The sequence below is a fragment of the Panthera leo genome, chromosome D3 (assembly GCF_018350215.1).
Source record: "Panthera leo isolate Ple1 chromosome D3, P.leo_Ple1_pat1.1, whole genome shotgun sequence".
Lineage (NCBI taxonomy): Eukaryota > Metazoa > Chordata > Mammalia > Carnivora > Felidae > Panthera > Panthera leo.
This window is the reverse complement of record NC_056690.1, coordinates 16,162,366-16,173,473: the sequence shown is the minus strand read 5'-3', so window position 1 is coordinate 16,173,473 and position 11,108 is coordinate 16,162,366. Positions and strand designations below refer to the sequence as shown.

The window sequence follows — 11,108 nt, the reverse complement described above, 5'->3', positions numbered from 1 at the left end:
GGGGCCCGCCCATAGCCGGGCAGCTGTAGCGCTGGCGGGGCGCCCGGGCCCCGGGCGGGCGTGGAGGCGGTCCCCACAGGGCTGTCACAGACAGGATGCCCCTTCCTGGCCGGATCCACCCACCGGTCACGCCAACATGGGAGGTGAGCTCCCATGTGCGTGAAGGACTCACTAGTGCCTCTACCACCACAGCCAGCTGGCGGCGCTTCTGAAACGTGAGCTGCGTTCCGCCCAGACAAGCCCTCCAGGTACCCAATGATGGAGGCGGGAGGCTCTGTAGAAACTCATTTTATTCTTAGACTATTTTCAAAAGAAGCAGTGGTGCGCTGTTTTTCTAAAAATATGCCTTTATAGATTTATATAGAATATGTATATTATAAAATCCATACATGTATTTACATGATTGCTACATACAAAATTACAGCACTGTGGTATGTACATATCTATAGGTACATTCTTTCCGCTCGTCCCTGCTGTGCTTTTCCCGTGTGCGGGAGGGAGATGATCCTTTGTAAAGCAGCTTGCGGGCTGACTCAGCCCGGGGTGCCTCTGCGTGAGGGCCTCAGCAGAGAAGGTGGGATGGCTGCTGAGGAAGGAGCAGAAGCAGCAGGCTGCAGGATTCATCCTTCTGCAGGCCTGGCGGGCAGTATCTGGAGGCAGACGCCCTGTGGTGCCAGTGCTGCCCTTGAGGTGGAGGTGGCTGACTGCAGACCCCTCTGGGGCCATTGTGGCCTGGACTCGCTCGGCTGAGCCAACACCTTGTATGTGTGAGGGGAGCAGGGGGCCCCCGGAAGAGGAGGAGACCCCCTCCTCGCTCTGGCCCCATGATGGGGAAAGGGCTGGATTGGCTAAAGCCTGCAGAGGGCCCATGAGAACACTGGCTGGCCTGGAGGCCAGGGAGGAAGAACAGTGGTGGCCAGCAGGGCAGGGCCCTTCCTCCTGAGCTCGGGATGGCATCAGCCAAGCCCCGCTGAGGCCCATCCAGGCCGAGTGCGAGAGAAGAGCCCCCGGCCGTCGGGCCCTGCAGGCTGGGCCTCCTGCCGCAGAGGTGCTCTGGGCAGAGGTGCATGCACGTGGGTGAGGAGCCGCTTCCCCCTTTACTCCCTGGGCCAGAGGCTGGGGGGGAGAGACGGAGGCTTAGCCATGGGCCCGGTGTCCTGTAGGCACCAGGCCCCCGCAGCTCAGGCCAGCTGGGGGCCACGACAGCCTCCTGAGGCATGCAGAGAACAGCCTCCATTCCTTCTGTTCCCCGTAATCTAAAATTGGGGGTGGGGCGGGGCGCAGCAGTGCCTGGGGTTGGATTCGGGAGCCACTGAGGGGTGGGCGGGGTGGGCTGCGATCCACTGGGTCTGAGTGGCAGAGCCCAAGCAAGGGCCCGCTCTGGAGACAGCCTGAGCCCCGCTCAACGACAGCGGATCCAGGGGAAGCCCAGGCTGGGTGTGGCCTGGCAGTGGGGACAGGGCTTGCCGCCTATCCCTCTGCTGAGGGCAGCCTTCAGAGGCCGAGTGGGCCCTCCCAGACGACTCGGCCCCGGTGTAGGTGGGCAGTGCGGCCGCCGAGCTGGCCCAGGGGAGCCCTCGTGCAAGCACCCCATTTCAGTCACCTCTAGTCCAAAGTCGCCCGTCCTTGCTGGCCTGACTCCTCCCAGCCTAAGTTTTCCTGAAGAACGAGAAGAGCCGTTTGCCTTCGGCGGTGCTGGGCTCGTCCCCGCGCCCCGCGCCCCGGGCCCCCGAGAGGGCGGCAGCAGGCCGGCTCCGCTCCTTCAGGCGCGTGTCCATCAGCTGCCGGTCAATGACCCTGTGCATGTCATCCTGCAGAGGGCAGAGCGAACGGGCTGAGCAGGGCTCCGACCTGGTGCCGCGGGGGCAGGGGCGGGGACAGGGAGCAAATGTCAGAAGGACGCAAGATGATGATGAGGAAGAGGAGGAGGAGGAGGATGGGATGAGACCAGATGACTGAACGGGGCCACAGCCAGGCCGCCTCGACCAAGAAGACAGCAAATGTAGACATGATGCCCGGATGCACAGGAGCCACTGACACCTCAGCCTCAGGGCCTGGGGCGTCTCCCTGCTGGCTTTGGCTGCTTGGCGGGCCCCACCGCGGGTCTGGCCCTGCTCCAAGCCCAGAGCAGGGCAGGCCCGGGCCCACGCTGCTACTTCCCTGTCTCTACCCAGGCCTTGCCTGTGACTGGCCTCCTCTGCCCTGCCTCCCGCGCTCTTGGGGCTGGGTGTCTCTCTCCGGCACCCCTCCCGAGAGGCCCTAGCATCATGTCGCCCGCCAGCTCTCCAGTCCAAAGGGTCAGCCTCAGGGGGCTTCTCTTGTCCCTTTGCCCCCTTCAGGTTACACCAGCTCGCACCACTGGTGCCTAGATGCCACTGGCAGCCCCACGCGGCAAGGACACAGGCTCCCAGGTGCCGCCGTCCCCACTAGCGACCCCACGCGGCTGCCCTCCGCTGGCATGGCTCAGCACAGGTGTGGCACAGGCCGCGGGCATCACTATCTTCACTGCCCGCCCTGCTCCAGCTTAGGCCCAGATCTTTGGCTTCTTCACTGGGGCGGCACCCTTCCCCGGTTTGGTAAAGTTGCCTAGAAAATGCCCCCCTCACCTCGGCCGCCTTACAGCACAGCATCTAGAGCATCTGTTACCCGCCCCGCCCCGCCCCCCAGGGGCTTTTGGGCAGAGCAGCTCCACCCTCTCTCCATTCTAGTTATTAGATTCCGATTCTGCACAAGATTCCACTTGACCAAGCATTCTGCCACCGACAAAGTATGAAAACTACTGGCTTAGAAACAAACAGCCCTGTCTAGTGAACATCAGCAGGAACGTAACAAGTGTTTGCCTGATCTCTTCACCCCTAAACCCAGTGGGCTCCGGGACGCCTCGGGGCGAGTCAGCGGGCTCGTGTCCTGCCGGAGCGCAGGACAGTGAGGGCCCGGGCAGAAGCGGGGCTGGCGCCCCCCCCCCCCCCCACCTTGTCCATCACCTCCTGCACTCACACCCACGCTGTCACCACGTGGTGTCACACTAACTTCTCTGCAGGTTTCGGTGTGAAACAAAGGGACTTTCCTGACCCCGGCCCCGGGTAGCAGCAAGGGTGGACGTCCTGCTCCCTACCCTTGTCCGTGTCCTGCTCTCCCACTTTCCTCTCCTCTTTCTTCACACTCAACTTCTTCCAGCGCCTCTCCTCCTCACAGAAATAGGGGGCATGCTCTCTGCCTGAGGTCCCCCTGCCGAATCTTGGGCCCAGTGCCCGGCACTTAGGACATGCTCAGTAAAATCTGTTACGTACGTTGGGAATGTTACAGGGTCCTCCAAACAGAAACCCTTTGAGGTGCCAATGCTTTTTCTGGCAATTGCAAATTGCATTTTTTATACTGTGTAATCCCACGAAATGCATCCCTTTAGAACTTCGTACAGACGCATGCATGAACCGCTTATAATTCCACCCCTTCCAGTACTTGTGTGGGCAAAACAGCCCATTTATGAGGAGGGAGCACCAAGAAATCAGGGCTTAGCCAGTCAAAAAGGGGCCGGCCCGGTGGTCCTGGCCTACGAGCTGCATGTTCACTGGACGCGGTGATGGGAGGAGAGCTGCAAATGACGGCATGGCACACGGCATGAGATGACGCCGGACGCTGGCACACACAACACGGTGGGCCACACACAGGAAGGCGGCAGGGGCGGGACTGTGATGGCAGCGGGGTTGGGGTGGGTGGGACGGGGGGTCGATCTCACCTCAAAGGCAGGAGGGGTGTACAACTAAAGCTGTTGATACGGGAACTGAGAAAGGCCACTAGATCAGAAACCAAAGGAGCCAGATAGTAAAAAGCCCTGAGGAAGCAAACTGTAGCCGGGAGAGAAGAGAGAAGAACAGGGGCCGTAAGCCAGGGGACGGCCAGCTGCTCGTGAGCGAGAGGCTGAGGGGTCAGGGACCATGTCTCTGGGGAAGGGGGCTGTGCTCCTGCAGCCAGCCCCGCAGGGCCCTCGGGGGAATGGTCACTGCTAACCCGTCCCCCAGCCGGGGGTGGGGGTGGTGGGCTCTTTCCTGGCCTCCTGAGGATTTCTTGGGGGAGAAACACGAATAGATACACCCATATCCTGAAATCGTACCACTCGAACCTCATTAACAAAGAGCAAGGACAGCCCTGGCCCAGAGGGGAGCTGTGCTGGGGCTGGGGCAGAGCAGGCGGACGGGACTCTGAACATGGTGGTCCTGGAGATGACCCAAAGACCCCTTTCCCCCAGGATAGTGCTCTCTGGCAAAATGAAGCTGGCCTTCGAGAAAAGGAAGGGCAGCAGCTGACGAACTACATCCAGTTGTGAATTTCGGTTCCACCAAATAGGGCTTCCTGGGCCCTCTGTGTTAACAGCTACTTCTTTCCAGCTAATTTAAACAAAACTGGGATGACCAGCTGAAGGAAGCCCCTGCCCCACCGCTCTGGAAGCATCCTCAGGCATTCCTCCCTGGAGACTCACCCACATGCACGGGACCCTCTAGTAACAAACTCTCCTCACGCGCTGCTTGGGTTTGAAGACTCCCTCCCACCCCCCCCTTCCCCCAAGCCCTGTTTTCACTCACCCCAGGGACTCAGGGCTCTTTACCTGCCACGCCTCAAGCTGCTGTGAGAGGTTCAGTTTCTGCTGAATGGCATCCAGCAACTGGCTGTTCAGTGACATCATGTCCATCTTGCACTTGGCAAGTTCCAGCTCCACAGCATTCTTCCTGAAAACAGACAAGCCAGGATGAACGTGGGTACCTGGGGTCCACAGGACGAGGAGACAGACTCCGACCTTAAACTCGCAACAAATAGGAGCTGTGACAGTAACCAGGATGTTATTTGTAGAAAGCCGGAAAGTTCACAGCACGGGTTCATATCCCTTTTCTCAACTGTTTTGACGACCTATGGGTGAAGGGAGCCCCTGCCTCCCCATCTCATGGATGAAGAGCAGTTTTGAGAGGAGGATACTGAGGAAGACTGGAACCCAGAGGAGATCAAAGGCCTCACACAGTACTATGAAGTTGCTAATCCCTCCCCAAAAAGGCCAGTCCCCATGAGAGATAAGGCCCTTATCCTCTTGGCCCCTCCTTTTCACTAGCAATGCCCCCGGCCCAAGGGATCTATCCTAAAGAGGCCACACATGTGCCAAAGTAGCCACATAGTGGTGGTGACTACAGCCTAGCTAATCATAGTTGCCAACAATTGTTGGCAGAACAATTATATGGTAGAACACAGTCATCACAACCAACCACGACAGTGAATATTCAAACAGTGGGGAAATACGACGTTTTGCTGAGTTGGAGAAAAGCACAAGACAAGGTCTAACAGGATACTGGCTTTGTAAAAGAAAAAAAGGTCATACAAAAAAAAAAAAAAAAAAGTCTATTTGGCTATCTCTGGATGATCGTTGATGGGATCCTACATACTTTTGCATTTTGTATTTTCATAGTTTAGTATGTTTCACATATTACTCTGTTTGCCTTTTCCAACATTCTTAAATCATAGTTGTTCAACGCAAAACAAAATTAAATTTTTTCAGGGCTGGGGGAATGGGACTAAAAAATATAAGACACTAACTGAACAGCTTCTGCCAAGGAACACAGGTTGCCCACCTGCCAAACTGGACATTATTTAGCCCCCATTATCAACTGCTACCTTTTGCATTCCCAATGGCAATGCAAAAATGCCTCCATGCACAGGGCCAGCGACCCAGGTGCCCGTCCCAAGGACAGCTACAGGACCTGCCTATAGAGGCCTCCTTGCTGGGGCCTCGGACAGGGGCTGCACCAAGGGAAGCGTGGTTGGGAGGTAGGGTAGGTGGGGGTAAAGCTCTCGGGGCCGCCGCCATGACCAGTACTTCCTCTCTGGCCACAAATCTACCCGTCCAGTCACCTCCCCAGACACCTCATGGCCGCAGAACGGCGCCCCGTCCGCCTTTCCCAGGAAAGCCGGTCCAGAAGGCTTGCAACACCCCAGTCCGCCCACCGCACTGCGGCTGAGGGGCCAGGAGCTGAGGACGTCCAATGAGGGCCGGCGTCTCAGGTCTCAGACGTCTCAGGGAGCCCTGTCATGCCCGCTGCCATTGGCTGGCGGTAAACAGCGGAAATCCTTGCGTGGCACGGGTTGCCATGGACGCCTGCCTCCCCCCACCCCACCCCCCCTCGCACCGGAGACAGCTGCAGCCTCAAGAGTGGCAGGGCATCTGCCAGCAGGTGGCGCCACGAGAAGCCTGGACACCCCAGAATGTGCGGACCAAGGGGCACACAGCAGGGACCCTTCCTTCCAGAAAACCCCGGAAACAAGGCCAGTCTTGCTGACCTCTGCATTCCAGCCTCGGACTGCACTCTAGAGAACATTTGGTCACTAGAGAATCTTGGTGTTTATCATTCACGAGACACCCCAGAGCAGGAGAGCTAAGCTGCAGAGGCCGCTCATCAATATGTTCATCAGAATTTTAAAAAGCAATGCCTCAAACGGCTAGAATTCCTTATTTAAATGAAACCACTAGTAACTGACTTTTTTTTTGTTTTTGTTAGGCTGCCAGCCCCACATTTTTGTTTTTAGTGAGGGCCATTTACCTGCAAGGAGATAAAATCATTACTTAACTTTTCTGAAACTCATCTACCGTGTGGGATAAAGAACACCTTAATAAGGTTTTTGTAGCTGGTGAAGAGAGGGAAGTTATTTTTCTTGGGGGTTCTCACTCCTCTGACTACACACTAGAATCATGGGGTGGGGGTTGGGGGGCACTTTTAACAAGCAGCCCCAAACTAGGCGATTCAGATTGAAATGTTCTGGAGAGGGCCCTGGCATCCACGGTGTTCCCCAGGTGATTCTAAAGTGGTCAGGATGCAGAATCAGAGATGATGTAAATGAAAACATCTTGTAAAACTCCTAAGGTCCTATACAAAGTATAGGCCACTCCCCACATTTAAATGATTCCTTAGGTCTGTTGTGTCAATTCTGTATACTAAGAGTTTAATTTCTAACGGATAGAAAAAAAGCTATCCTACTGGAGTGATCTAACTAACACCTTCCCTAAGGGCCAGCCTAATATATAGGGTCCATGAAGGGCAGGGGCCTCACTGCAGAGTTCTCCCTACTCAGCAAGGACAATCTGCAAATCAGCTCCGTTGGTCAGATGCCAGGAGGTTCACTGGGCCTCCTCTGACAAAAGACGAAGACATTCATTTCAAGGTTTTGTGGAGACTTGCTGGCTTCCTCAGTCACCCAGATGTCAGAGCTGGGTTCCACTTACTAAGGGAAGGGGACTGGATAACTCCTGTTCTGTCTTCTCTCCTGTGCCCTGGTACTTTCTCGGGTTGGATCGCCCACCTCCCATGCTGATGGCAGAATATGGTCAGAGCTTGATGTTCAGCTCTCTTCTGCTTGTCCAGCTGAGAGAAGGTGACCAGCCATTCTCTATTTCTAACGTCGTTCTGCCTTTTATTCCCAATAGAGGCTTCCACAATTAGCACCTTAATTTTACCATTTTATTCCCGAACTGTATGACACAATTTCACCCTTTGTTATCATAAAAGTATGCTCCCACTCCAAATTATTACACTGCTATTCAAGTATTCACTAATAAATCAAGTATTCACAATACAGTGGCAAAGATGCACAGGTTTGTTTGGGAGCCTCGCGGAACATACCTCCTAAATGGACTGGAAGTTGTCGAGCAGTCTGACATAAGGTCCTGGCCAGATAGAAAAAGTAAAACTAATGGAGCTGATGAAATGATTGAAGAGAACAGAAGGAAGGGGACAAATGTGTGTGGAAGGGGAAAGGTGTGGGGAAGTTACAATTTTAAAGTCAGAAATTACCTTCTACTTTTTAAAAAGGCATACAGTATCTACTTACAATTTGTTTCAAATGACCTCTTTTTAGTTTCCTGACAAGTAGCCTGGGTGGTAAGGGGAAAAGGTGTGGGGACAGGAGTCAGGAGGCCAGGGATCACCACTGGCTGTGGTCTTGGGGACAGTGTCTCAGTTTCCTCATCTGTAAAAATGGGCATTAAAAATGTCTATTCTTTGCTGTGGCTGGGGGTTAAAGGATGAAGGTGTTCTGTAAACACTAAAGTGACACAGAGGGCAAAATGTGTTGCAAAGGGCTCCATAAGCAGACACATTTTTAGTACCTTTTATCTCTGTACACTCAGTAACTAGGATAGACTGAATGCATGATAACAAATAATTTAAAGGGGAATGGGGAATATGCAAATATGTTTTTTTGCCAATGCACTTCCAAATCTTTTGAATGTAAGAGAATGCATTTCTTCCCTGCTAAAGAAAACCCAAAACATGAATAAAATATGACCAGTTTACTGGAAATGCAGTCGGAGAATGCATCAAACTCAGAATGCAGAAAAGCTCTAGGAGACAAATGATACGTTTTTTTCAAGTGTGACAACTGTACTGTGGTTGTGTGTTTTACAGAAAGTCTTTTTCTTGAGTGAGTGAGTGAGTGAGAGAGAGAGAGAGAGAGAAAGAGACAGACAGAACATGAGTGCACACCGGCAGGGAAAGGGGAGAGGGAGAAGGAGAGAATCCCAAGCGGGCCCCATGCCCAGTGTGAGATCATGACCTGAACCAAAATCCAGAGTCGGACATTCAACCGACTGAGCCACCCAGACGCCCCAGAAAGTCTTTTTCTGGTGGAGATCCACACGGAAGTGTTTATGGATGAGATGCTAAAGTATCTTGTGATGTGCTTTCATACAGTCCAGTGGGGGTGGTGGTGGACGAAGTGGGTGGGGATATAGATGAAACAGTACTGGCCATCTGCTGATTGGGGTTGAAACCAACAGGCAGGAAGTTAGGGATTCATCTTACTTGTTTCTACTTTTGTGTATGCTTGAAAATGTCCATAATAAAAACAACACCCCTCAAAATAAAGAAGTTGAGGTAGACACATATAACGAAATTGGAAAACTAAGATCTAAGTGGAAAAAAACACAAGCCATGTAGAGCATCAGCCCATGGATACTTAAAAATGCCCAAACCACTGTATCGCTCTACACTTGCACATGTACAGGAAAAAGATCTGCAAAAAACATATACCCAGCTTCCAACAGTAGTGTTGTCTGGGGAGAAGAAAGACGCTGGGGGTGAGGATGGGTAGCAGGGAAACACTTCCACTTTTGGATTCTTCTGTATGCTTTAACTTTTAAAACTGAGCATATACTCATGTTGCTTGTGATTCAAGTAAAATTAAACACACCACGCCCACTCACTTCGCAATGGCCTCATCCCGGTCCCTGATGGCCTTCTGAAGCTGCTCCTTTGGTTCCTTGTCCTCAGACGTCACTCTGAGTCGGTCTCTCTCCTCCTTCAGTGCAGTCATCTCCACACTCAGCAGTGTCACCTAACAGGAGACCAAAGGGATGGATGTGGTGACATCATTGCTGCTGGCCTGGCCTGCAGTGTTTCCCTCAAAGAGACAGAAAGGAACAAGAAGCCCCAGGCAGGTGCAGAGCCTGTGTGTGGTGTGGGCATGTAGCTTCCACGGCCCCTGGCTCTGAGGGAGGCCCATCTCTTCTGGAGAAAGGATGCCGCATGCTAGGCTGGAGCCCACTGGCCAGGGCCGGGTGGGGTGGGGGGGCGTGGGGGATGAAATTCAGCCCTGGAAGGCAGTCAGCATGCCAGATTCCCTTTATAGGCAGCCCACCACACACCGCCACTTCCACCACAAGGCACTCCCAGGGAACTAATGAAGACCACACATGCATCGGGGCTTGGAAACAAATTTTTGGGGGTAGGGACTCAAGTTTTGTTTCCAGCCATGTTGCACTCAACATGAAACATTGCTATCCACAGGACCCCAGCTGGACCCGAAGCCTGGGCCCTGGCTCCCATTTCTGTGACAGCACTTGCGGCAGCCTGATCATTCAACTTCCCCGGGTCAAAGCCAGATGGAATTTAGACACCTATGTGATGTCATCATCTTTCACTTTAAACCTGCTACCTTTTCTGTGGTCTATGCTTCAGTGAATGGCCCCACAGCCTATTCATTGGGAGTCATCTTTTGGTGGCACCGTGCCCTTCCTGGCGGCTCGCTCAGTGACCACAGCTTACCCTACCCACGAGAGCTCTGCAGTAGCAGGAAGCACAGCCTATTCATCTGTGCATCTCAGAGCCTGTGTTCAGTGCTTGATCCCAAACTGCTTGTGCAGTGGACAGTTGTCATATTTTTGGCTAGTCATCATCCCAAATCCTTTCCTATCTGGGGGACATTCCTGGTTGCATGAGTCTTGGTGGAAGACAGGGGATACACCCCCCACTGAGGAAGCCAAAAGAGGAGAGACACATCATTTCCTAGGTACACAGGCATGGATATGTGTGTGACCTAGACTTGCCAATCACACAGCCCACCTGGGACTGTAGTCCTTGAGGTGTCGGCAAAGCCACAGGCCAGGGGTAAAATTATTACATGGACAGCAGATTCCTTCTGTGGCCTCACTTCCCATGGCTTCTTCCTGTTTTGGAGCTCAGTTCTCCAGCCTTCCTGTCAAGTCTATAAGCTATCAGACCTAATTCCAATATAGTCTCTCCCTCTCTCTCTGCTTAAGTTAAGCAGAGCGAGTTTTTGTTGTTTGCAACTGGACATCCTGCTTGGTAGAACTCTCAGTAAATACTTGTTGAATGAATGCAAGGGTGAGCCCCTTCTTCCCAGTCAGTAAGCTCAGACTGGAGTCAGGATGACTGGCCCCGCCCTCTTGTTAAATACTGCACGTACTTGGACATTTTTTGAAGGGAGGATCCATGTATATAGCTCTAGCCCTCTCACAAGGGGACAGATGCTACCATTTCAATGTACTCCCCTACTCCAGTCCCAGGCCTAATCATCTTCAGACAGACTGAAATTGAGCAAAGGCCCCAGGATCAAGCCTGAAGTTGATCAAGCTTCCCTGGAGATGCTTCGGACTCCCTAGACTGAGACGGCAGATTTGCCAGCTACCAGGGAAGAGGAAATCAGCTACTCAGGAAGAAATCAGAGGATCCTCAACAGTGAAGAGGCATACCAGACAGTCCGCTGTTACTGTGGGCAATGGATTTGGTACTCTTAGGTGCCTGATGAGGAACATCAGGACCAGGTGCTCTGTGCTT

At 53.4% G+C, this 11,108-nt stretch overlaps 1 protein-coding gene across 4 annotated transcripts in view; it reads right to left on the bottom strand.

Annotated features, from left to right (window-relative positions):
* Nucleotides 1-272: 272 nt before the first annotated feature.
* BICDL1 (BICD family like cargo adaptor 1) overlaps nucleotides 273-11,108 on the bottom strand; it is a 104,510-nt gene continuing 93,674 nt past the window's right edge. For 2 of the 4 annotated variants that reach the window (XM_042910971.1, XM_042910973.1), the window contains 3 exons: nucleotides 9,236-9,366; nucleotides 4,604-4,724; nucleotides 273-1,811 (listed from right to left, as the gene is read on the bottom strand). In XM_042910971.1, coding sequence (XP_042766905.1) covers nucleotides 1,650-1,811; nucleotides 4,604-4,724; nucleotides 9,236-9,366 — 414 coding nt within the window. In that variant the 3' untranslated portion in view covers nucleotides 273-1,649. Of the gene's footprint in view, nucleotides 1,812-3,003; nucleotides 3,846-4,603; nucleotides 4,725-9,235; nucleotides 9,367-11,108 lie in introns of those variants that run through there. The other 2 variants (XR_006195357.1, XM_042910972.1) reach the window with 2 other exon arrangements.